This window comes from Lampetra fluviatilis, chromosome 1 (assembly GCF_964198595.1).
Source record: "Lampetra fluviatilis chromosome 1, kcLamFluv1.1, whole genome shotgun sequence".
Classification (NCBI taxonomy): domain Eukaryota; kingdom Metazoa; phylum Chordata; class Hyperoartia; order Petromyzontiformes; family Petromyzontidae; genus Lampetra; species Lampetra fluviatilis.
Genome location: NC_136275.1, coordinates 1,757,837 through 1,785,127, shown reverse-complemented (window position 1 = coordinate 1,785,127; position 27,291 = coordinate 1,757,837). Strand labels below are relative to the sequence as shown.

Below are 27,291 nucleotides of genomic sequence, written 5' to 3'. Positions count from 1 at the left end.
ACTCAGCCTCAAACGAGTGCCTGGTGCGGTGTGTAAACATCAGCATTGGGGAGGTGAAGGTGGCTGGGTGTGGTGTTGACCACTAAACCCCTCGTGTGCCATGCTGGCCTTCACAGGTGCTTGCCCCAACAGTCTGTTAAAGTCACCTACGTGACTTTACCGAGAAAAGAAAAAAAACCTAAGAATAGTCTGTTAAAGGCTACGCGGGGGAATATTTGCGTTTGTATTTCTCAATGAGAGGGGGGTGGATCTTTGAATGAGCAGCTGAGAAGATGGAAGGGTTAAAAGGGCATATGAATAAGTGAATGGGGTGGGTGAGTAAGCGGACACGTCAGTGAGTAGACGAATGGGTGGGTGGATAGAGTGAGAAGGTCGATGAGTGCATGCATCGGCGAGTGATTAAGTGAAAAGCATGATACAGAACGAAGTTGGCAGGTGAGTAAGTGAAATACGTAGAGGTTTAGAAGATTTAACTCAAATGCAGGTGTTTATGTTAATGATTACGTTTTTTTAATGTTAATAGTTAAGTGAGTAAGTGGATGGCGATTGACCAAATGTTGATTGATTAAGACTCTGAATTGTTTATAATGACCAGAATCTGGAAATCCACTGTTAGATGATGGCCATCGTCATGCCGTTTCAGCTACGAGAGGCTATTTGACTATACTTCACCACACTGGCTTGTGCGGGTTGGGGAAGGGTTGCCCCCAGTTCTGTTTCACATTGTCATAGCCACGGTGGCTAGGAGATGTTAACTACCTCGGCTGGTATGCAGGAGGTCGTGGGATCGATCCCTGACGCCTGCTGTATATTTGGAGTTTGGATGTTTTCTCTTCCCGTGGTCGCATGGATCTTTCTCAGGGTCCTTCGGGGGTTCCCTCCACATTTAGAAACACGCGTTTAGAGTATTCGGCTGCTATACATTGACACGTGATAAGCCACTTTGTTGGGCTATCATTTGTGGCCAGGTCGCTCCTGAAAAAGACCTCGACGGCTCAGTGGGCCCTTTCCTGGTAATAAAATGTCTAGTTTAGTTTTTAGTTTGAATACAGGTTACTGTGCTAACCACAGCATCCACTGAGCCTCTACTAATAATGGAAGGGTCCCAATTAAATATGAGACAGTCGACAATAACAGGTGTCTCCACTGCCATTGATTTGCTTTGAGAGGCAAATTTAAGAATATCTACTAATATTTGTGCATACATTTGCTTTTCCACAGTCATCTATATTAACACCTTATCACGCAATATTAGATGATTAATATGTAATAGAAATGCAGGCTCCACAATAAGGCTAACGTTAAGTCGTCCAATATCTTTTGACCACCATTTATACACACCACCACCACCATCCACCATTGCAAGACAACCACAAATAATGTCGTTGTGGTGTCAGAGAGAATTCTTGAGCAAAACCGCCGAATGTTTGTCTCGTGTTACAAACTTGCTTTACGCTCAGCGAACGGCACACGCTCATAACACCGCCGTGTAAGCTCTCCGCCGTTGTGCTGCACGGCTCTCCGATGTGTTTTCGGGTCGTGCCACAAGTTTGCTCAGCATGCTGTCTCCTGACGTTTCGCCGCACACCCCGGGAGCTTTGCTCATTTCCCATTCAGTTCCCGGATTAATCAGTTCACGGAGAAGCTCCCAGCATGCTGAGCGAGCAACCCCATGCCGAACAATATGCGGCGCACTGTGAAAACAAATCGCAGAGCCACGGGGCAATGACAACCGCTCCTTGCAGTAACTGGCAAATAGCATACAAGACAAGAGCATTGGCTCACCGTATTCCATTTACCTCTCTTAAAAATGTCCCAAATGCCATAATAATCCAGGCGACGACCACATTTGCAATGAACATTGGAAACAATACACTGTGCGACAATTTTTTTTTGTTCCTGGGTAGTAAATGTTATTTCCTAATTGCGTATGCCTCAAAAGTACAGAAAATGACTATTATTCCCCACAAACTTTGCTTTTGTGACCAGGACAGTGATATTTTGAAAGTTATCTATTTTCCAGAACATTCCAGATAGATTCAGTGCTGAGTAAACTTGGAGTAACTTCTAGAAAATTCTAGAACTTTCCAGTAATATAAATAGTATAAATACAGGAGCCTTAAGCCCACCAGTTTAGTTAAGTTCCAGCTGCCTAAGTGGATACATATCTGCATTTTTCTAAGATGGCATCAAGAGGCTGCAAGCATCCAGCAGACGAATTTTTCTATGTCTGCGGCCAATTTATCAAGACAAGAGCGAAAAAGTACTCTGTGGAAGCATCTGCTAAGATGTGCCAGGCCTACAAGGCATATTTCGGCATGCCTGTCGGGGATTAAGACAAACCCTGGGCACCTCAATTCAGCTGCGAGCAATGCAACAAAAACTCTGGAAGGTAAAATGGACAATTGTTGCTCGGAATTTTTGTTGTTATAAAATTTGTAAAATTGTTAAAGTTTGTAATTAAAAAATGTTTAACAATTTTTTTGTTTATTGAAAAAATATATTATACATGAAAAATGTTGCGAGAATCTCTTACACATTAGTGGGGACTAATAGCCATTTTCTCTACTTTTTAGGCATAAGCAATTACGAAATAACACTAACTACCCAGGAACAAAAATTGTGTTACGTAGTGCTCAATTCTACATTTCCTGTGTTACAAATGGAGTTATCAGCGGGTTCTAAACGCCGCTTACCATATTCATTCTACTCATACGCATGCCACTTCCAAATGCCGCCCGCAAACAGCTCTCTGTTTGCGCGTAAGGGCGGCGCGGGGAAGCGCGGCGCTCACCTGCAGAGACTGCAGGATGGAGTTGAAGTAAATGAAGACGATCAGGGAGGTGTCGTCCTCGCCAGGGTTCACGAAGAAGAGCATGTATGTGATGCCGAGCAGAGGGAGCAGCACCAGGGTGGCCTTGACGGCTTTCCTGCCGCCCAAGAGAGCAAATCACTCACTGGAAATGTCAAGCGCAAACCTGTCTGCTTTATTTAGAGCACATGGGGGGAGGACTGTTGGCAAAAATAGTTCAATACGGAATAGGCAATTGCAGGGCCACGAACCTGTACTGGATTGTCTCTGAGGTCGTTGAAGCGCGCAACTTTGTCATGAGAATTCTCACAATGTTGAAAAGAAACGCGAAGTTTATCTGCGAAACGAACAAAATGAACACCGTCAGACGTGTGGCCACACCTCTTTGTTTTTTTTTTGAACATCACCCGACACAAAACGTGTGCGATTGTACGGGGAGTTACCCTAAAACGATAACTCACCAGGAGGACAAGGATAACCGGGCCCTGGTAAATGTAATCGATGTGTTTCCCTGCTGTTTTCCCAAGCCAGCACCTGTTGAGGAGAACGTTCGGAATCAGAAAGGCGAGAAGCGTGGTATGGCTCAAAGCTTGCCGTGCCTCCTGCCCCCCCCAGCCCCGCGGGTTTCCCCGTGGATTTACATCCAAATCAACGGGGCGGTGAAGGACCAGAGGCCATCGCCGCGCGCTTAAAGGACATTGTGGCAGAAGTGGAATTTCATTAAAGGGCGAACGCGAATCTGTTGATGATGTTCTGCCGAGGTGAACGTTTGACGCTAAACCACCTCTGAGTGAAACCCACGATCTACCCACAGGATCGGGCATCGACTTCGCAAACTTAAATTGCATCCTTGAAAAAGGTCTAATTATCTCGGAAATCAGATTGATGTGCATACTACTATATTAGTATATAATACAGTAGTATATAGTAGTGTATAGTAGTGTATAATAGTGTATAGTAGTGTATAATAGTGTATAGTAGTGTATAATAGTGTATACATTTCATATTTTACACTCGTATCGGCTAACACCCCCAACTTAAGCATATTTACGCTTAAGTGGGGGTACACGGAACCTAACCCCCCCCCCCCGTGTACTCTGAGACCTTACCTGTATATATAATTACATGCCTTATTCACATGGCTACAGACATGAGTGACATATTCCACCGTGAATGTGCATGCATGTACATACACCGCACACATCACATACATCTCACGTGGACATTAACATATCATTGGAACTCAAAGGATTTGCTCTTAAAATCTTCAGTCACCTAAAACACTTAAAAATTAATGGTTTAACAACACAGACACACACCCAGGCATATCGCCATGAGTTAATAGTCGAAGTTGTCTGCTAAGTAAAATATGAACGCCATTCCTCCATTCAGTGGGCCGTATCAAGCTCAACGTTGGCAGCACGGAGCGTGGATGTGAAGAAATGCGACCGCCCACCCGCACACAGGCCACAGTGCATACGGGACAGCTTCACGACGCGTGCACTCCTTCAAGCACGATGCAGGGCGATTGTGTTAACGTCGCAACTTACAGCCAGGGCGAGTAATGGAGCGCTTAAAGAATCGTGTGTGCTGCCGTGGGAATGCGCGCCATGTGCTGCAAGCACAATCCACTCATTCCCCAGCACTCTGTATTCACCGTCTTGTATATCCCATTAAAAATGCAATTAAGGTTTGCAGGGCTTCACCAGGAAGGTTCGATATTATTGCCGCACGCTGCAAGCCGAAGTACGTTCCCTTCATCGTACACCTCAGCCTGAGCTCAGCAGATTGCAAAAGTTGTGGGTCGCCTTAAACGTATCTCTGCTGAGACAATTGGGAGTGCAGGTGAGACGTCCCGTTTCACGCAGTCTCACTCACTTCTCGTTTTCATAGTACAGCTTGCCCAGAGCCCAGGCAACCGTGATGGGACACGGGACACCTGCAAGAACATACGTTGTGAAGCACGTGCAAGGTCAAGCAAGAAAAGTCCCTCTCCACCCATTTCCCACAAGGTGTTTGCAATCTCACGTCAGGTGTTTTCTGCACCTTACCCTTGAGATGCCCTATCAATGCTACTGGGGTTCTTATAAAGCCGTGCCCCTTGACATCTGCACGAGTAAGACTATACATCATTGACAATGGGGTCATATCGGCTGAGAAATGGCCTATTACGGGCCCGGAAACCACACCGTGGTTCAGGCCTGCATGCTCATTGTCCTTGAGCAATGTGGTTCCATGCGCTCGCTCTCCCACCAATGCATCTCCACCACTCTCCCTCCCGTACCTTGTGTGGTCAGGCCAGGGGGACGGGGGTCAGAAAGCAATCCTTAAAACTGTCTTTAATGAAGTGTATTGTCAGCATAGGTCAGGCTCCACTGTTTTCTTTCAGAACATAATTGGTACGCATTTTTTGTTTGTTTGCGATTGCCATGGCCAGGAAGTTAAACCAGGCGAATGACAGTCAGACGTGTACATCTGACCACCACCTTCACATGGTGACATCGCAAGACCACAGGCTCCGATTATTTAGTTCAAGCTCAGTGGTCGAATATTGACTTTCAACGGAGCGATACTCAATTCATTCAGTCTTGGAGAGACACTCGGCCGAGCCATTAACTGGGATGTTTATTTACAGGCTTCTGATTGCCAGTCAAGAACTCTAACCGAGGCATCAATGTAACAGTGTCAACTAATTGAACCAGTGTAATTGTCTAGTCCTTCACAATAGCACCACTGTAATTATCATTTCACAATATCCCCCTGAATGTTCCCAGCCACAATGCACACGTTCAATGCATTTACATTATCCTTAGATGAGCAAAATTCAGCTAATTATTCCAACGAATATGCACTTGAGTCATGCTGCACACTCACACGCAGTATATTCCTTTTCGATTAAAAGCTTTCGTGACTGCAGGGATTCATCTTTTTGGTTCTTTCGGTAAAGTCACGTAGAATGGAAATAATAAAATAATAAACATAAAACAATGTTAAATCATTCTCACGACGTTTCGGCCACAACGCAAGCAGCCGTCCTCAGGTGGAGAACAGGTCTGTCGAGAAGACAGTCTGAATGGCAGAGTCCTTGTGGCCGAAACGTCGTGAGAATTATTTTATTATGTTTTATTTATATTATTTTATTATTTCCATTCTACGTGACTTTGCCGAAAGAACCAAGAAGAAAAGGAGTATATTCCTTCTCCGTTACAAAGGACAGGGCCCAAAGACCCCAAACACACCAAGCAGCCGGCAACCAAAACAGCACTTTCAACATAGCATGAGGTAAGAGTGAAGACGTGTCTTGCATTGAGCAAAGTTGTTGTACTAACCATCTCACAACAACTCCTGGCTCCTCCCCCCTCAACCAGTATATATACAAGGTCGGGTCTCTTGGGATCTCTCTTTACTTGATACAGCAATTGTGCTGTGACGGTTCCACCTGAAGACGGAAGCTTGTGTTGCCTCCGAAACGTCGTGATTTTTTATTTTATTTCTATTATTACTTATATTATTTTATTACTTATTTAAATTTTTACCTACGTGACTTTACCGAAAAAACCTAAGAGTATGAATCCTTGCAGTCACGAAAGCTTCAAATCTAGAAAGTTGTTGTTGTTATTATTAATCCTACAACTACTACCACGAGAGCTTTGGGGTGGCGGCGGGGGGGGGTTGGAATAAACAAACGGTGTGGAGGGAATGCCACGTGCTGAGCAGCGCGTGAGAAGAAAGAGACGGAGGAGGTACCGTCGACGCGGAGTTGGTAGCGGCGCGCGCGATTGCCGCCGGAGGACTCACCCCAACCCAGGCACAGGAAGACCCACTTGCGCAGCTTGTCTGTGGAGTAGGTCATGACGATGGCCGTGTGCAGGTAGCAGCCCTCGCCGAACATCCAGAAGAAGTTGGTCACGTGGAAGTAGTTGTAGATGGTGCTGACCACGCGGCACCAGGGCTGACACGCGGCGAGTGTGGAAAGAAAGAAGTTGTACGGTCGTGCGAAACTTCGCGAACTTTGCATGGTATACGCCGCTCACGCGCTGCTCGTTCACTGCAAGCTGCTCTCAGATCAGAATCGGAATCTTTTTGTTTTATGCTGGAGAACATTCGATGAGCTACGAAGATTTTTTTTTTCTTCTCGCAGATGTCCGGTAGGGGTGGGTCACAAAGTGAAAACGACGAACAATAAAAAAAAAAAGCTATCGGAGGGCAAAATATAGGAAAGGTAAGCAAGTCATATTCTTGGTTCTTTCGGTAAAGTCACGTAGAAGGGAAATAATAAACTAATAAAAAAAAAACATAATAAATAAAAATGTATTATGTTTTAATTTAATTTGTATTATTTTATTATTTCCCTTCTACGTGACTTTACCGAAAGAACCAAGAACATGAATCCCTGCAGTCACGAAAGTTTTAAATCGAAATGTAGGCACATCACTACAAATAAATAAGTAAACTACAACTCAACGATTTTGATTTTACCAGGTGAAGCCCACTTTAGCTATTGGTTCGTTTTCAGAAGCGAAGCGGCCACAATTGACAGCTGTGGGAATCCACAGCTACAGCGCGGGTGAAGTAGCAACATCAAATGGCTGGACGTTTCTGTTTATCTCCTGGAAGGGTGGCAGAGTGCTTGAACCCAAACGAGGGGGGGGGGGGGGGTGGTGGGGGGGGGCTGGGGGTCACCGCACCTCGTTGGCTTCTTGCGTTCGGAAGTCGATCAGCTGCAAGGTGTAGAACATGGAGTTGCGCAGGATGAAGGTGCTGATCAGGTTCCAGTGGATGATGTTTCTTAGGCATCGGATACTCCTTGAAAAATAAACACACACACACACAGAGAGACAAAGATCCCCCCGTATAGCCTTAACAGACTGATTGGGGCATGTGCTGTTAGCGAGCACCTACGAAGGCCGGAACGGCACACGAGGGGGTGGGTGGCCAGCACCACGCCCGGCCGCCTTTGTCTCCCCAGTGGTGGTGTTTACACACCGCACCCAGGTACTCATTTGAGGCTGAGTCGACCTAGGGGAGGCCCAAGAACGGTTCAGATAATCGTCACTGGTGTTGGCCGTGAGCGGGAATGGAACCCGGGTCGCCGGGTTTGTAGCGCAGTGCGCTAACCGCTACGCTACCGTTCCCCAAATACACCACACTTACACACACACCCACACACACCGCACACACCACACACACCACACACGTACACACACACACGTGTACACACGCGCCAAGTTGAGTGCTTTTAAAATAAACATCACAGAGCTTGCAAAGTCTGTCGCTAGAACAGGGTCGATGAACCTGTGGCTCTGAAATATGGCTGAGAAACGTGTTTTATGCGCTACATCTAACAATATAGATACATCACTAAAACATGTTTTATACGCTGCATCTCACAATATAGATACATAACTCAAAACGCGTTTGTTCCCTAATCCGTGCCCTTCTCTTTCTGTTTCCCAGTGTGTCAGTGTGTCACCAGAATGCATTTCTCTATTCTCCTTTGCATACATTTCAGCTCTTGTTAATTTGTCTTTGTCAGTGGGTTTTATGTCTAAGCAGGTATTGAAATATGAATGAAAGCCGTCCAATTTAAGCAGACTGATATCCTGTTTTTCGTTATCAAATTCAGATTTTCAAAACCACTCCATCCTGTTCTCATTCACCTATTTCGTAATTTTAATCCCATTACACCTTCAACAATTGCCCAAGGCAGACATTCAGTACGATTTAACTCCGTTTATAAAACTGGGAAAAAAAACTATTATATTTTATGGGATTTATAATTTACATTTTCTTTAGGGATCTATCCGGTAAAAATGTATTTATTTGCACACGATGCAACGTATTTTTTATGCCAGGCATGTGTGAGCCCAGCAAGTTTTTTTTTTTTAAATGTTGTCGGTTGAGTGACCTCACTCCCTCTGATATTCATTACATTTTCCCTTACTGCCCGTGCTGTTTTTCATTACCTGTGAAAGTAACCTAATTTTTTTCCCAATTCACATACGCAGAGTGTTTCCATTAGTATTTTATCGCCAAGTCTTGTAAAGTTTTACGTCCAAGAAAACAACACGGCGCACACCGTGGACAACGCTACCGCACTGTACATCTTTAGCCTTAAATCTCTCTCTTTCTCTTCTTGTTTCTGAAACGAGAAACATTGAGCATTAATGTATTCCGAAATAAATGAGACACGTCGCGCTCCACGCCCCGTCGGCCCCGTGACGGCCGTGCCCTCCGCAGAGTGGCAAGCGGGAAGCGGAGCGAGAGGAGGAGGAGGGCGCGAGGAGAGGGCGGAGGAGCCGCACCTGAGCCCCATGAAGAGGAGGAAGGCGATGACGAGGGCCGCGAGCGAGATGCAGTGGCCCAGGTAGTTGATGATGAGCGCCACCTCGTAGTGGAAACTCTCCGTCTGTACTTCCGACACGGAGAGGGTGGAAGTGGGGGGTTTTCATCAAGGAGCGGGTGTGATCATTGCTGTGGTTGGGGGACGTTGCCGCGGTGTGATGGTGAGCACCCTGGACTTGCGATCCAGGAGGTGTGCACGTGCTGAACTTCCGTCGGCGCCGCACGCGCTCAACCGCGCTCATCCGAGGTGCGGGTTTGATTCGATCTCTCGGTGCGGCAGCTGAAACAACGGTGTACGCTTCTAAGCAATGACGAAAGCCACCGTTGCTGTCCACACCCGGCAGAATAAATGGGCACAGCACAGTTAGCCAATCGCCACGTGGCGTGTGGTGGGGTGTGTTGTGGGTAGTGTAGTGGGTAGTGTAGTGGTTAGCGCGCTGCGCTGCGAACCCGGCAACCCGAGTTCGATTCCCCATCATGGCCAACACCGGTGCCAATTATTTGGACCGGTCGTGGGCCTCCCCTAGGTCGACTCAGCCTCAAATGAGTACCTGGTGTGGTGTAAACATCGCCACTCGGGAAACAAAGGCGGTCAGGCGTGGTGCTGGCCACCCACCCCCTCGTGTACCGTTCCGGCCTTCATAGGTGCTCGCTAACAGCACTTGCCCCTACAGTCTGTTGTGGGTACCCCTACCTCTCCCGAGGTGTTTGGCCAGCGTTACAAAGCAGGCCACAACAGCTGCTAGAGCCGTGCTTTTCAATCGGTGCACTGCGGCACACCAAAGTCCCAGGTGTGACGTCGAATGTTTGGGAGTGATCGCGAAGAACCGGCAGCAGACAGCCGTCAACCCCCACCACCAGCCCTTCCAACTTCCTCGGTGGTGCGTGAGCAATAGGGCAAGCAGACAGAGAGACGCGCGCGGACGCGGAGACACACGGCGACGCGCAGACATGGGAACAGAAATGCACGAATGCACTCGCACACTGTTGGCCGAATTGTCACGGACTTTGATACCGCTTGATTTTCTTGTTTTACATAAGATCAATAAAAAACTGAGGATCTTGGGTTCTCTCTCAGCAACAACGTATGGATTCCTGCAGTCACGAAAGCTTCAAATCAAAATTAAAGTGCCGTTTGTTGTCAAACCCGTGGAATCGAGGACCACAGGTGAATATAAACGGCTTTCCTTCTGAAAAATGTCTTCTGGCAGGATAAAAAAAAAAGATTTAAAGGCATATGTTAAATAATGAAATAAAGAACCACATGGATGTAACCCTCCCAGCAGGCACATTCCCTCGACTGCAATTCTTCAAGAGGTGCGCTGAGATGTGCCGGCAGATAAAAATGGGATGAGCCATTCTCACGCTCACACTCGTATCCCTGCCTGCCAGTAATTTAGCGTTGTTTGGAGAGAGATCGCCTTTACAGCCAGGTAAGAGCCCATTGCGACCAGATCCTTCATGTTCAATGGAGACCTCGACTTTAATAAGCAAAGCAAAAGGACGCATTCCAACGTGGAAACAATGTAATGCGAAAATATCAATAGCAAAACAGCACTGCGCTGTTAAGAACAAATATGAAATAATAAGTGATGTATGTGAAAATGATTACCGTATTCCCTGGATTATAAGGTGAATGTTTATCCCTGTATTTTAAAGCACCTTAGCACGACTGGATATGTATGTAGCTACGTATGTAGCCGACCATACGATGAATGTTTGTTACACAAGATTTGTTGAAGTTTATCGACACCGCATCTTGCTGAACCCACCCACACTGGGCGTCTGTGCACAAGAGCTCCGTAGCTGATTCTGATCTTACACTTTGGAGGATGCGGTCAATATGAAGTGTTAAGTCACGTGATAGACAGAAACTGCCCATCTATCCCTCAATCGTTGGGTGGTGGGGTTGAGTGGTGGACCAACGCCTGTCAGATCACAACAAACACTCAAACTGTATGATAATTAAATTTCGATTTAAAGCTTTCGTGACTGCAGGGCTTCATCTTCTTGGTTCTTTCGGTAAAGTAACGTAAAAGGGAAATAATAAAATAATAAAAATTAAACATAATAAAACAATATAATAAAAATATATAATAAAATAAAATAATATAATCGAATAATATAATAAAATAATATAAGACTTTTTTTTATTATGCTTTATTTTTATTATTTTATTATTTCCCTTCTACGTGACTTTACCGAAAGAACCAAGAAGATGTATGATAATTGTATAAAAGGAGGTTCCAATGGTGACTCAAACTGAACTTCATTTAGCACGTGCGGGCATGTGTGCTGGTCAGAAGCAAGTGTACCTTGTTTTCCACGATGGGCTTACACTCCGAGTAGTTTGAAATGAGCGCCCATGTCCCATTCTCCAGACACTCTCGGTATACGGTTCCTGCAACAGCAACAACAACGATTACAAATGAATTGTAACTCTCAGGAAAGTCGTGGGTTGAGAAGATCGAAATGGCTCCATCGTTTTTGCATTTCACACCAAAACAAGTATAACCCGTAAAAACAAAGTTTTTCCACTATCTTCTTCTTTAGTGCTGCCTAACGGCGTGTGCGACTTCACGATGATATTGGTCCCGGTCTAGCACGGCGTGTAGAGTTTGTGCTGCTGTTGTTAATTGTAGCCATGTTTTGATGTTACTGAGCCATGTCGTTTTCGGCCGTCCTGGTCGTTTTTTCCCTTCGATTTTTCCTTCCAGGATTTGCTTTAATAGCTGGTATTTGTGGTCGTTTCGGGCAATGTGGCCTAGGTAGTAACACTTCCTGCTAATGGCGGTCTTCAGCAGTTGCCTGTCAGTGCCCATATCTTGCAGAACTTGTGTATTGGTGGTTTTGGCTGTCCATGGGATTTTCAGCATTATAAATCCTTTATATGCGTGGCGGCTAAAGTCCTCTCGTCCTCTGGCTTGAGATGGCTGCCACCTATGGGTCAAATGATTGCATTGCACCATTAAGCAATTGGTAATTAAATATAATATTTTTGTCCTAAAAAGTGTCAAATTTAGGAAAAACATTTTCACGAACAATAATCGTCACGCACAACGAGTCTGTGTGGAAAATGTCAGCTCGATTGGATCACGGGAAGTGGGTTATTAACGACCGAAAGATTTGCACGGTCGTAAGCAAGCGAACTTAATATAAAGGATTTTAAAAAAACGCTAAGTGCGGTTAAAACAGAGTGAAATTCACACGAGAGGAAAGTTAGGGTTAAGCCAACACGGATGTAGTATGCAACTGTAAACACGCACTTATTTCATTTGTTAAATGGGAATGTACAGAACCGTGAAAAGGCGCGAGACAAAATGCAAGGGAAATTTTAATTGAAATTAAATTCAGCAAATTCAATTACTGTGGTTAATGCATACATGCTTTCTTGTAAAAGGTTTCAGTTTGGTGTTTTTATCATCTTAACACCTGTTTTGTTGCCAGAAAAAAGGGGAAAACGTATTCTCATATTCAAATTTATTTAATGTTTCCTAACGCCAGGCATTTCAGTGATGGCAACTTTCTCAAGCAATTTATTTTGCATATTTACCTATTTGTAATTTAAATATCTAACGATAAACCCACTTTTCACACGACAAACCACGTGCTTCGCCCTCGGTTGCTCATGTGTAAAATTATTAACATACAAAAGTAAATCTACGAATTTCTATTAAAACGTCTTATCTTGCATTTGGAATGGGGAAAACGTATCTTGCTGAATACAATACAGTGATGAAATATTGCGGGCACTTACGATTATTAAATTACTTAAGTAGAATAACGTGTCTGTATTGGTTGAGAAGACGAACAAATGACCGCCCCCCATCCCCCGCGTGTGCTGTTGCCAGCCTTGTTAAGGCACTCGCAAACGACACTGCCGACGCAGTCTATGAAAGCCAAGCAGAACGTCCGTCTCTTCTTTGGCAAGGCCAGACGAGCTCGGATCCGCTAACCGTGGCGGGAAGGAATCACGCAGCAAGGGGCCTCGGATACGGAGGCCGTCCTCTTCGCCTTTGGATGCATTCTCTAATTTTGTACTCTGACACAATAGCCATGTTTCTGTACGGTTCCTCTCTCCCACACTATTGTAAACAAAACACAAATGTTGGTCTCAGTGGAGCAGTGCATTGTGGTGAATGAAAGATCCCATGGCCTCATTACTTAAGTCGTTGGTTAAATTTCCATTTCACGAGAGCACCAACATTTTGTATGTGTAAATGACGGAAAGAACCCATCACAACAAAATAATTAGCACACGTTGGACAATGAGATCTCCTCCACGCTCACCTCTGAGGATCAAATCACACGCTTTGATTATCTTATACACAATGCCCGGTACTGCATTATGTGCGTAAACACTGCCAGGGACAATTGTGAGACCGAGGAGCTGAATCGTGTAGCGTTTTTTTCATGCTTTTGGTATAATTGTGGCGTTGGCCAGAATTCCGCAAAAAAGCAATTCTGTCAAATGCATGCAGCAATTTGTGAGGCAGTGTTTTTCCTGACAAAGTGGGCGCAGCTCAATTTTCCATGAAAATAGTCGTGTCCTGCTGTGGGACTGTGTCCGTCGCTCCACTTATATTTTCCAAGCCTCTGGCCCAGCGGTTGTTGTTTGATGCCTGTACAGCTGCAGCGCCATTGCAGACGCACGGCTGAATGGCCGCATGGCTGTACGGCCGTGCTGTCGACAAATTCCACAGCAGGGCTACTCACACGCGAGCACGTGAGCCACTTGCAGCCTCTGCTACGTCATCCACGCAACACGACGACCACGGAGGAGTGGCCGTTCGCTTGACAAAAGCCGTTGCCTATCACCGCCGCTCCAGCCCAGCCAAGTTGCTCGTGCCAGGCGTACACCAGTTGGAATTGGCTGACCAGAGCCGGCTAGTTGGGGAGGCGGTATGCTGTGCAATCCAGCACAGGCTGGGTGCTGTCGGACGTTTTCTGTTGGGTTATTAGAAAAATAATAAAAAGGTGGCACGATGTATGTTGAACTTCTTTCGCACCTGACGTGTCCAACCTCACTAATTGGAGGTGCGGGATACGAGGAAGATGTCCGTGTTGAACGATAGGAAAGCGCATGCCGTGTGTAGCTTGCCACATTCAACGACGTTGGAAAAATAAAAAAATAAACAGTCGGTGGAATTTTTCGATTTAAAGCTTTCGTGACTGCAGGAATTCATCTTCTTGGTTCTTTCGGTAAAGTCACGTAGAAGGGAAATAATAAAATAATAAAAGAACCAAGAAGATGAGTCGGTGGAATGTTGATCGCATACCGTGAAGGTGCCCGTCGCCAATCAAGGCCAGGGCTGCTGGTGGTAACAGGTTGCAATGTTCTATTTCTGTTGTGTCAACACGAACAGGTGTCCAATGGTTAAATATACGTGCTCGTGAAAAAGTATGTATGCCTAAATATTCACATTTTTTGTTTGTGTTATTTGTATTTTAATCTTGATTTGAATCTTTTCGTGACTGCAGGAATCCATACTCTTTGGTTGTTTCGGTAAAGTCACGTGGAACAGAAGTTCCACTGCTGGATTTTTTTTTCCGCCTGAAGACGACCGCTTGTGTTGCGATCGAAACGTCGTGATATATTATTATTATTTTTTGGTTTTATTGTTATATCTAAGTGACTTTACCGAAAGAACCAACGACTATTTGTATTTAGTTTCGCCTGAGTTATATGTTTCCCAACTGATCGGTTTTCTCAATAACCGGTGTAGATGTAATTGTATTTGTAGTTTGCAACAAAGCTTTTATTAGTCTATTCAATTCGTTTTTTTTTGTAATACATTTTATGTCGCGTATGCCCGCGCTGTTGAAAGTAGCCTCTTATCTCGACACACACACACAAAAACCTCGTCAAAATATCGTTGCCCTCCGAGAAAGAGATAGGAACACGCCGTCAGGATGTGCTCTGATTAAGTCCCCACGACACATCCCTCTGCATGTTGAGCACCTGTGTAAGCACAACGAGGAGGACGCGGTTTGTTTCCGCTGCGTACTTTTCTCGCAGCGCCCAGAGAACACTCGAGCATTGTTGCAATCAAGATGCGTTAAGCACACGACATAAATCCCTCGTAAAGGACGAAAGCAAGAGCGGAGAAGTCGGAGCGAGTGCAGAGCACCCCACCACCCCCCCCCCCCCCCCCAATTGCTCCTGGAAGTGTTCCAGACAATCGGGGATCACCGTGCCCTGCCAATCCACGCTCACCGGGGACCCCTCCTTGACCGGGCGCGCAGCGTCAAAGAGCGCGCGTGACAGCGCACGTGTAGGCCGGCGATAAAGCGCCGACGCGTGCTGACGAAGTGTGCCACGTGTGCGTTCTAAGAAGCGCCGACGGGTGCAGCGAAGAGGCGCGGACTCACTGTAAATCTCGTACCGCACGCCGTTGAAGAACTCCGGGCAGGGCCGGGACACCACCTGGCCGACCGGCGTGCTGGGCCAACACGTCTCGATCTCGTCCAAGGTGCTGTTACAGACGGGGCCTGCGGGAGCGCACAGGCCAGGGCGCGCGCTTCAGGTGTACGTACGTACCATGAACTTCTTTCGCACCGTACGTAGCCAAGACTGCGCTAATTGGAGGTTTGCGGGAAATCGGAAGTGGGGCGGCACCCGCGGTGGACGGGCTTTTTGTGGAATTATATTCCAGACGGCAGCCCCTTCGTGCCGTTCGGCGGGTCTGGCCGCGCTCACGGTCTTCTTAGCTCAAGCAAGAAGGGGGGGGGGGGGCGCTGGGGGGGGGCACGTCTCACACGGACCGATCGCCCGGACCGGTGACTTTCACGCAACTTGCATTCCGCGGCCGCAGCGCTGCCGAGATCAAGACGCAGGCCACCGCTCCTCTCGGTGCTGTGAATTAGCATATCAATCAGGGGCGCTGTATTCAACCCGTACGCCCTGCTTTGCTTTGGTACAAATCTGGGCGGTGACAGACCCCCCCCCTCCCCCCTGCAGATGGATTACCTCTGCCATCAAGCTTACAGCCACGGCGGCGACAAGATAGATTGGCCACTGATAAGCACGCGGACACCATTTTTCCATTTGTAAAAATGGTAATACTGTAAATATTTCCCAGCAAGGCGCGCACTAAGGCGGTGTGCCAAAAAGTCACATTTGCTCACCCCAGAAAAAGACAACTCGATTTTAATTCGACGAATGCAAGGTCCTTGACGGACGCAGACTCGCGTATGGCTGGGGCAAGGGAGTTGTTTGGTGTCAGCTGGAGGCTTGCAGGGGATGAGCGAGCGCGTACCCGTGATATTGATCCCGTCGCTCAGGAACTCGCAGTCCTCGTCCACCTGCGACGAGATGGAGGATGCGGAGGTCCACAGCAGCTGCCAACCCAGAGAGAGAGAGAGAGAGAAAGATCGCAGTCATAAATCAGATACGGCAGAAAGGCCGCGACTATTATCTTTATGCACACGTGGCACGAACATGAAATCGTCCCCGTGAGACTTCCACACACCTGCTCGGGCAGGCGCACTTGGACACCGACGAGAGGAGGCGCGACTGTTCCGACGCCTCCGTGCACACAGACCGCTCGATTGTAACGTTTGTCATCAAGCGGCGAGGCATTGTTTTGGGCCGCTTGCTTTTACGGGTGACGGATTTACGGAATAAGAATTTACAAAAACCGAGCCGTCTCGCCATTCAAAGCGGCGGTGACGGAACTTTCGACGTGGCGATACAATGACGAGATGACTCATTTTTGTGAGTCTGCGCTGGAACGGTGCAATTTCAGTCTCTATCATTCCCCTATTGTCCAACGACAGCTTACAGGTAACGCGAATCGTTCGCCACGAGCTGCTGAATGAAGGCCTCGCCAAGTCGTCGCCATCTGGCACGGCCGAGCAAGGCGCACGCGAGCTGATTCCATCGCTCCGTCACCCTGGCGGACATTCCTCGTGGGTGTCCTCGCCTCCTGCGGGTTCCACTCCATCACTCGTCTTGACCACCGGCCAATCATCCCTTTTGTCGCCCGATCTCAGATGCGCTTCTGCGGCCTTCTGGAACGCTCTTCCCTTCCGATATGAGGACGCCACTGGAGCCTCGCACTGTTAAATCATCATCTAGATTGCAAACTCATTTGTTTAAAACTGCTTTTTGTGTTTGGTTTGTTGTCCTTACCCCCCGCATCTCCGGTTAGCACGGTTGGATACGTACGGTGTGAAATCAGTTCAACATATATACGTACTGTACATACGTACATACATGTTGACGTGTTCTGCCCAAGCCCGATTTACGTGTTCTGCCCAAGCCCGATTTACTTTCCGAAAAAACTAAGTGCGATGACTTTAAGTTGCGCCGACGCAGACGCTGACAAGAGAAGATACGTAAACGGAGCAAAAGCTGAACGATGCACAAGGAGGCATGGAAGCGTGGAGAGGCGCGCGCCGGATATTACAATTTTGAGTCACGTGGAGAAATATGGGATTAGGAAACCGGCCGCTTGTCACGGTTGGCTACTGATGGTGCGAACAAAGTTTGACATACATACAATATAGGAATATAGGATGAATCATATGTCCTGAGCAGTTCACGTATACGATGAACACTTTCTTTTTTAGAGACACATTGGTATGTAGCTTTTCGTTATTAAGTTGAGGTTTCTAAAATGACTGTAACCTGGGAATAGGCCTTACCCTTTCTGGCAATAAAACAGTTGTGTTAAGATGTTAAAACACCAAACTGAAACCTTTTGCAAGAAATCATCTATCTGCATTAAGCACATATAGTTGTGGTGAGCATGCAAACAAAAGACATTCTCTGGTAGAATTGTGTTGTTTTTTGTTTGCATGTTCACCGCAGGGATGTTTGGTCAATGCAGACATGATTCCTTGCAAAAGGTTTCAGTTTGGTGTTTTAACATCTTAACACAGCTGTTTTATTTCCAGACATGGTAAAACCTATTCTTATTTTTTGACACTGGCAAGAGAGCCCCATGATGACTGCAACCTGTTTGTGCCCACGCATTTAAGTTGTCATTTCGGTCCTGGTCCATCCGTGATAACCGCCCCAGGTATGAATGCCCTCTACTCTGTAAGCAACCATCGGTAGTAGATTGCATGACGGATACCACCTGGCTATGTGAAATGGTTCCGCTTGATTTCAGCGGGGCCATGCTTCCCATTTGAAGCGAAGCCATCTCGCAGCAATGTGTTGACGTATGTATGTTGAAATTGTTTTATAAATCCTTTATATTAAGTTCACTTGCTTGCTTGCTTGCGCGCTTACGACCGTGCAAATGTTTTGGTCGTTTTTTAACCCACTTCCCGTGATCCAATCGAGCTGACATTTTGCACACAGACTCGTTGAGCGTGACAATGTATTTTCGTGAAAAAAAAATTCCCAAATTTTACACTTTTTAGGAATTTTTTTAAATATTTAATTACCAATTGCTTAATGGTGGCAGGCAATCATCTGACCCATAGGTGGCAGCCATCTCAAGCCAGAGGACGAGAGGACTCTAGCCGCCACGCATATACAGGATTTATAGTGAAAAACTTTGTTTTTACGGGTTAAATTTTTAATCGTATGTAGCCAACCGTGCTAATAGGAGGTGCAGGCCTTTTTGTAGACAAATTAGACATCAGTCATTGTGTTTCTTATGGACTGTATTCCCGTCTAGCTGCAGTCGTACGGACGTATTGAACATGGACATGAACAGCCCTGGACGATACTCTCCACGCCTTGTCGTTCATGGGGGTTGTTTAACCATACTTCGCCATTACGGTCATGTGCTGGTGGGTGAATGTGGAGAGAGTGGGGGCGGGGGGAGGAATCCGGGGACTGTTTCAGATAATCACTCACCAATGATGGTAGCCATTGCAGGGAATCGAACTCTGGCTTGTCGCGATTGTGGTGCGGTGCACAAACCGCTTGACCGCCACTCCACTCCACTATGCAAATGTTATACTGGTAACCTCCTGGTTACACCAGCCCACAGGGGATTATTGTATCCGTCCGTCCGTCGTGCAGGGAAGGGCTGGGTGGGGAGGGGAGGGTGGGGAGGGTGGGGAGGGGCTGGGTGGGGAGGGTGGTGAGGGGCTAGGTGGGGAGGGTGGGGCTGGGTGGGGAGGGTGGGGAGGGGCTGGGTGGGGAATGGTTGGGTGGGGAGGGTGAGTCTGGGTGGGGGTGGGAGGGGTGGGGCTGGTTGGTGAGGGGTTGGTCACCCCGTGGTGCCCTTATAAAACTCAACGTTTAACCTACTCACGCCGGCTTGTGCCCGTCCTCACAGTCGGGCATATTTGCGGAATACACCACGCCGCCGTTGACTGACCGAGCAACCCAACGTTTCTACCAGCTCCCTCCGCAGGAATGTGTTTCTGCCGTGTGGATTGAATGGCCTTCCCCGAAAATCTCCACGTTCCAGATCAAATGCAGGGATAAGTACGAGTTTGCCACAGAGAAGGGTGCGTGGGGATTCAATGTCACCAACACACCACGATTACAACAAAAGCTGTTGTCCTCAGGGAGCATGTTAAAGATAGAAGGCGGCGTTCCAATAGCACGTCACTTTCATAAGCCTGACACAGAAAAGCGATGGCTTCTAATGCCACCTCAAAATTCTGAATGAGTAACCTTGCAATGTAGCTCTGCAAGTGACGGTCTTCTTCTTTCGTGCTTATATATCCGAACACATTTTAAACAGAACAACAGCCCCTCTGCGACGTGCCACAGAAACCTGAATACTGCAATCGGTCACGAATCATTTAGCAATGACAAATCATTCCATTGCACACGCTGTATCGCTAAACGTTTATCCTCGTCCATCGGGAAAGATAGTGCTTCCTCTGTCTGCTGCTCGTACGGTGAGGGGCGTTGTGTGTGTGTGGGGGGGGGGGGTCACTGCTTCCCCTCTGCTGCTCACACTGTCTGAAGTAACGTATTTATTTATTGAGTGTTTTTTTTTGTCAGCTGGCTAGGATTGGGCAAGTTCGTAGCACCACCACGTTTCACCCAGGCAGCCAGAGAGCACATACTTAGATATATATTGAGTGCTATAAATAGAATTACATATATTTAAGAACGCACAAATGAAAAAAAACGCGCAAACATACAATTAAGAAGAACTAAAATTCTTAAAAATACTTATGATTATCAATGATTTTCATTGTCTGGAACATCGTTCCAATATCGACCTAGGCTACTATTTAAATCCGAGACGGGGAAAAAGTCACAATGTCGGTAAAAGAAATGAACGCCATCTATCAGGCTGTATCCGAAATGTAAACAAACCCTGACATCAGATTCCCTGTAATTATACACACGTAGTCTTTCACGCCCAATATTATGATTCGTAATTGTTTTTTTTGGGTTAAGTCGTGGACAGATCTCAACAGCTCAGAGCTCGAGACGTGAGCTCCTGGTAACCCGAGGATGCTGGATGTCATCTCCAGCGAAACGCCATTAGCCCTTTAAATTTTGTTAGATTTGTATCCAACAAACAACGCCGACGGTGCTGCTGATGCGGTGATACATTTGCCACGTATGAATCACGTGACACTTTCATGAATGTGCTGCGTCGGGTGGAGGAGGGTTCATGACACATTTATTACACAACCCAAAAACCCAATTACCGTCTTTAGCTTGAATTCACTCTCATAGTTCAATGACGAAGACCCATTTATATCCACTCAATAATGGATTCTGTTCAAGCTCCATTACCCCGCATTTTACATGCCATCTAGACACGAAGTTTTGTTTACTCACGATCTTATATTTCAATGTCAATTGCCCTTTGCAGGACAACGCTTGTATTTTCATTAGGCCGATGATGTAGCATTGATTCATTGATTCTTAATCGGTTGGTTTAGAGGGGGGGTTATGCTCACGATGAACGTTTCAAATCGCACACGAGAGAATTCATTATTTCCAATTGGTGCAAATGATGCACTGATGCTACGTTTAAGCTAGCGGCACGGAGAAAAATACGCAACCGAGACAAAATCAGGAACGCAAACTAGTGCGGTGAAAATGAAAGAAAATGAGAATTGATTCTTCACTCGAAATTCATGCAACATCAATTTGTGAGATTGTATCAAATCAAGACAGTGGAGGCATGGGGCGGTGAATCGTTGTTCGCCAAAATCTCATTGATTTAATTGAATTTCCATCTCCTTGGCTGCTATGATTCGACATCTTCCACAGCTGCCTTTGTACTTGGGCAGGAATATGAAACGGAACTGAATTGTCTTCAAGAACAGGCGTCCTGCCATTTCTTTTTTAAAATCACATATTTCACGGTGTGGAAGCTATTAGCCTGATGACATATCACAGGGATTATTACAGGTGAATTGGGGGAGGTGTATTCAGTGATCTGTCAATGGCTCTAAGTTCAATCAAATAGAAACAAAATGATGACAGGTCACCATGTCGTGCGTACGTGCATCTGGCAGGAAATTGCTTCAACACAATCCAACCTAAGTTCGTGTTTGCAGCCAATTTATCCGTACCCTGCTGCGTATTACAATGCGGCAAGTGAGAGAGCCTGTACAGGAACGGCGGACAACCCTCAGCCCGACCCAGGATGGGTTCTTGCAGAATCTCGGACCGTACGTAGCCAGCCACGCTAATCGGAGGTGCGGGGGAAGGACAACAAACTAAACACAAAAACGCTGTTCTAAAGAAATTCGTTTTCAATCGAGGTTTAAAAGTGCAAATCCTCAATTTCAAGATTAATTTTCTGTGTGTGTGTGTTTTGGATGCCGTGAAAAGCCATTTCAACCCATCATCCATCCAGGGTAAATAAAATGAGTACCACTTTGTGAGGGAAGACAAAGGTGATTGTCCTATTAAAAAGACTCGCCCCCTTTCATCGAATTGCCGAATTTTGACCACTGACTCAGAGCTGTGAACAGGAGAATGAGCATTGTCTCGAGTATTACTTGATCAGCAAATCAACGTTGACTCTGGCTTGGGTTAAGCAACAATTTCCACTGTCATATTCAGCATGCACTGCTTCCGATAGTGGCGCTCGCGGGAAGACAGCTTGACTTGCAAAATGAGAGTTGCAAGTTCAAATCCAGGGAAAGGCTCAGCTCGACTTCATCATCTTGCTCTGCGCAATAAAACAAGTCATATTTCGTGGGAAGCTGATCGAGGCCATCCTACAAAAATCATGGAAATGTAGAATTGACATGACTGTCTCACTGCCTCCTAGTCTCCATGCCAGCCGGTCTCCCTGCACCCTCCAATGGGAGACCGATCCAGCGTTGTAAATTCCACATTCCTACGGCAGGGGACAAATCTCTCCTCGGAGCATCCACTCCACAAGGCAACCTCCTGTGCCAGAGAGCAGCTGCGTTTGTTCGGCTGAGGCATTTGGAGTCTGCCGTGCGAGCGTGCTGTGGATGCGGCACAGGTGGCACTACATCCCAAGCAGCTGTCCTCCCTAAATAGACCTCACCTGGATATTGCACCCCGCCCACCCCCTGTGAATCCCAGAGTAAATAAATAACGTGTACAGCCACGCTTGTTCAATCACCAACGAGTGGAGTCGTGTTTGTCGCACAGGCAATATATCCTGCAGAGTGATGCCAGCATGTAGACTACAGGGACACGCGGTTTGCATAGACACACCAAGTGATACTGCAGTCAAAGACGAGAGGACCACAATGCAGTGCTTCAGGAACTACTGGTGGGGGTTTATCGCATAATGCGCAATGGCTGAGCGCTTTTCTTGCACCACGTATCGGCTTTGTTCAATTTGACTTGCTGGTTCCTCGGCCAGTACAATGTTTCTGTTGTTATGATGATCAATTTTCTCGTGATTCACAAATTGTATTTCCGTGACGCCAACGCGTGGGACAGACCGCGCGTGCAGACAAGTGGCCTCCGGCGTGATCGACGACAACTCTGCTATGAAACACCCCCCCCTGCTCTCACAAACCAGAATAACTCTAAAAAACAATGCACCTTTGGAATCTCTGGTGGAAAGTTACATTGAATCACGAGAGTCATGTTGTACGTGTGAGAGTTCGGGATATGGTGGGGAGCGGCGGTGTAGCGGTTACGGCGCTGCGCTACGAATCCGGCGACCCGAGTTCGATATCCGCTCACGGATAACACCAGTGACGATTGTCTGAACCGGTCCTGGGCTTCCCCTAGGTCGACTCAGCCTCAAATGAGTACCCGGTGCGGTGTGTAAAAGCATCGCCACTGGGGAGACAAAGGCGGTCGGGCGTGGTGTTGACCACCCACCCCTCGTGTGCGGTGCTATCCTTCATAGGTGCTCGCGAACAGCACTTGCCCCAACATTCCCGGTCACGCCGGGTTCGTAGCGCAGCGTGCTAACCGCTACACTACCGCTCTCGGTAAACGTGGATCTTTGATATCCCGGTCAACGTGTAACGTTTGGCCACGTTGATCAAGCGGCTCCAACCACGTGATGATGATGATGATTGACCCGACGTTTGCATATTTACTGGGATGCAGGTGCGTCGTTGCGAGAGTGTGATGCACGGTTTCTGGCATCATGCACGTTGCATAAGTAACCGGTAAACGGCCCTTTGGCCGATTCCTATTCCTATTAAGCGTCGCACTCCATGGGAGGCAAATGACTTGGTTCACTGATGATGACTCTTTCTCTCTCTCTCTCTAATGTGTTCGTACAACAAAATTGGTGTTAAGATGTGAAAGCACCAAACTGAAACCTTTTACAAGGAATCATGTCTGCATTAACCACAATACTTGTGGTCAGAATGCTAACAAAAAAACCTACTCTGATAATATATGCATTGTCTTTGAAACTGATTGGTCCACACCAGAGGCAGCTTTCTTTTGAGCCTCGTCCTCTGGTCTAACACCGTTTGAGACGAGGCTCCAAATACCAATCAGTTTTTTAGAGACAATGCATATATTATCAGTGTGTTTATTTGTTTGAATTCTGACCACACGCAATGTGGTTAATGCACCCAGGATTCCTTGTAAAAGGTTTCAGTTTGGTGTTTTAACATCTTAACACCTGATTTGTTGCCAGAAAAATGGGAAAACCTAAATGTCATAATTTGGTACTGGCAAAGGAGGTACCATGATGTGTTCTTACAGTCAGTGTTTAGCGTGGGACTTAAGCAATATGCAACTCTGTGCTGACATTGTCTCTACGATTGGAACCCATCAAAGCAACCGGCCTTCCCGTCATTTTGGGCGGGGGAAAGAAGGAAACACAATTTTAAAATTTTGGCGGTTTGGGATTTTTATGGCTCGTACACGACTCTGTACAAGCCACATTTCAGCTCTTCTGGAATGTGTAGAACATTACAATCGACGTCCCTCGCTCGCGACCATCTATTTATAACTCCAGTAGCAGGACTCCAAAACTGCCGTGCCCCCATCGTAACAAAACAAGCAAACCTACAAAATGCATCCGCGTATTTTATCTCTCCAGATACATATTTCTATTGTACGTGGAAATAAAATCAAAACAAATGACACTTCGATGTCGAAACCGGTCCAGAGTTTTTGCTTCGCGTCAAAACCAAAAGCTGCTGCGTCAATCCGCCCCGACGAATTCTGCGTGGCGGTGACGGCTGCGACGACGATGGGATGTTGTCACAACGAACAAAAAAAAATATTTTTTTATACTTGCGAAGAAAATACGCAAATGTGAAGGAGGAATTTGCGGGCTCATTCTCCACCTCCCACCCACCCCACCCGCACTCCATCGCACGCCGCTTAGCTCGTGAAAAGCTGTGGGTTCGCAAATCGCCCTGCGGAGTCCTACCGATGATTGGCCGCGGAGAGGAATCGAACTCATGTCCCCGCGGCCGGCTCACGGCGGCAGCGGTGCGTGAACTACCCCGCTGCACCTCCCGACAGCGTTCTGCTGTGCACGTGACATTGATTGTCTTCCAAACACATTGCTCTTGTGCGTGGTCAAATTATGTAGTCCCGCGATTAGTTTATGCTAGCATGCTGAAACATGGCAATATGCTGCATGCGACAGTGTGGTAATGTGATTTATGTGGTTGTATTATTATACATGGTGTTTGGTTGTAAATGAAAAATTGCTGTATATGACAGTAAGTTGTGTATTGTTATGTGAGTCATTTATCCCAGTATGTAGTTGTCATTGGCATGATTATCATCAGCTCTTTCTGTATTACGATTGGATTTTATCTGGTCTTGTGAGTGTTGTATATTTTTTGTACAGCGCTTCGAGACATTTTTACCCGCAGTATAAGGCACTTTAACTAATTAATTACCATACCTAAACGTTAGCGTGAGTCTCTGTGGCAATGTTGCACATGAAACACTGCTTTCGATTTAAAGCTTTCGTGACTGCAGGGATTCATCTTCTTGGTTTTTTTCGGTAAAGTCACGTAGAAGGGAAGTAATAAAATAATAAAAATAAAACATAATAAAATGAAACAATTCTCACGACGTTTCGGCCACAACGCAAGCAGCCGTCCTCAGGTGAACCTGAGGACGGCTGCTTCACCTGAGGACGGCTGCTTGCGTTGTGGCCGAAACGTCGTGAGAATTGTTTCATTTTATTATGTTTTATTTTTATTATTTTATTACTTCCCTTCTACGTGACTTTACCGAAAAAAACCAAGAAGAGACACTGCTTGTAGGAGAGCGGTGGTGCAGCGGTTAGTGCCACGCTGCGCTACGAACCTGGCGACCCGGTTCGATTTCCGCTCACGGCCAACACCAGTGACGATTATCTGAACTGGTCCTGGGCCTCTCCTAGGTCGACACAGCCTCAAATGACTACCCGTGCTCGCTAACAGCACTTGCCCCTCGAATATGTTAAGGCTATATGGGTGATCTTTGTCTTTGTAGGATGGAGCCCGCATCGCAACTCACCTGCGTGAGAAGGACGAGGAGGAGAAGACGTCTCAGGGGACCGAGCGGTGACGACAGACCCCGTTCCATGTTCCCACCGGGGTCCTCACGGCTCCTCCTGGCTCCAGGTGGCTCCTCACGGCTCCTCCTGGCTCCACCTGTCTCCCGAGCGGCTTCACGTCCACGCTCTCTCCTCCTCCTCCTCCTGCTGCTGCTGCTCCCGCACTCGAGTGCCGCTGGTTCTCCCAGGTGCCGGGTCCTCGAGGTGTAGCTCAAAGTCGGGTCAAGTAGGTGGAGCCAGGCACTCTCACTCCTCGATCAGGCAGACAGACAGACGCGCACGTGGTCCTGTTGACTCAGCTGTTCCCCGTCGTTCTCAGGTGTGGTCTCGGTGTCGAGAGCAGACTCGCGGTTGTTCCTTCTGACCCCCTTTGCTCCTGGAAGTGGTCCTAAGGAGGGCCCAGACTCGAGGCGTTTCTGGTCACAGAGGTCCGTTCTGCTCCGTGGTTGCGATCGTTATGGTTGCTGCCGGTCACGGCGATTCTTCGAACTCGGCGCTGGTTCCAGGCGACTCTTGACGCAACCGCGGGCACCGCGCGCTCCTCGCGGGAGACGCACGAGCGGCGGGAGCCCCCTGCTCATGACGGCGCAGGAGGGGAGGGGGCAGGGGGAAGTGGTGTGCGTGGGGGGGGTCTGTGGGGGAGTTGTGTGAGAGGGGGGGGGAGTAAGGGGATGAAGAGGAGGAACGCACCGCCCCTCGCACCGCCCCATGAATCCACCACCTCCCTCCCTCCCGTCCCCTCCACCTTCCACCTCCTCTCCCTCCATTATCTCGCTCTGCCTCTCTCTCTCTCTTCCTCCTCTGCTATCTATTCAACCCACCCCCGACCCTCTCTCTCCATCTCCCTCCCTCCCAAAAAAATATTATTTTGAAAATGTGCTGCCCTCATCTGCATTGCTTCGATGCCACCAGTGATGACGAGCGCTTTACTCGATGTTCGTGTGAGCACGGAGGAGACACTTTGAGAGCACGGAGGAGACACTTTGACTTTTTTCTTATTTTTTGTCTGCAGGACGAGAGAACCCACAAGGCGAACCGCGAGACGCGAAGCCGCCGCATTTAAAAGCCATTGTTGCAGAAGGTGCAACCGATGACGAGGAAAGTGATGAAGATGCTCACAGGCAGATTCAGCAGCGCTGGTCCCTCCGGAAGCGCGCGGGCGCGTGTGTGTGTGCGCGTGTGTGTGCGTGCACTTGTGTGTGTGTGTGCGTGTGCGTGCGCACTTGTGTGTGTGCGTGTATGCGTGTGTGTATGCGTGTGTGTGCGTGTGTGTGT

General features: G+C 47.3%; 1 protein-coding gene across 5 annotated transcripts in view; it reads right to left on the bottom strand.

The window, feature by feature from the left end:
• Positions 1-26,593, bottom strand: part of LOC144949808 (corticotropin-releasing factor receptor 2-like) — a 35,552-nt gene extending 8,959 nt beyond the window's left edge. For 2 of the 5 annotated variants that reach the window (XM_078879994.1, XM_078880064.1), the window contains exons 1-11: positions 25,977-26,593; positions 16,417-16,498; positions 15,530-15,649; positions 11,473-11,558; positions 9,118-9,221; positions 7,501-7,618; positions 6,611-6,764; positions 4,691-4,751; positions 3,274-3,346; positions 3,064-3,149; positions 2,795-2,930 (exon numbers count right to left, since the gene is read on the bottom strand). In XM_078879994.1, the coding sequence (XP_078736120.1) occupies positions 2,795-2,930; positions 3,064-3,149; positions 3,274-3,346; positions 4,691-4,751; positions 6,611-6,764; positions 7,501-7,618; positions 9,118-9,221; positions 11,473-11,558; positions 15,530-15,649; positions 16,417-16,498; positions 25,977-26,045 (1,089 nt within the window). In that variant the 5' untranslated portion in view covers positions 26,046-26,593. The remainder of the gene's footprint in view (positions 1-2,794; positions 2,931-3,063; positions 3,150-3,273; positions 3,347-4,690; positions 4,752-6,610; positions 6,765-7,500; positions 7,619-9,117; positions 9,222-11,472; positions 11,559-15,529; positions 15,650-16,416; positions 16,499-25,976) is intronic. The other 3 variants (XM_078879783.1, XM_078879932.1, XM_078879866.1) reach the window with 2 other exon arrangements.
• Between the last annotated feature and the right edge of the window lie 698 nt (positions 26,594-27,291).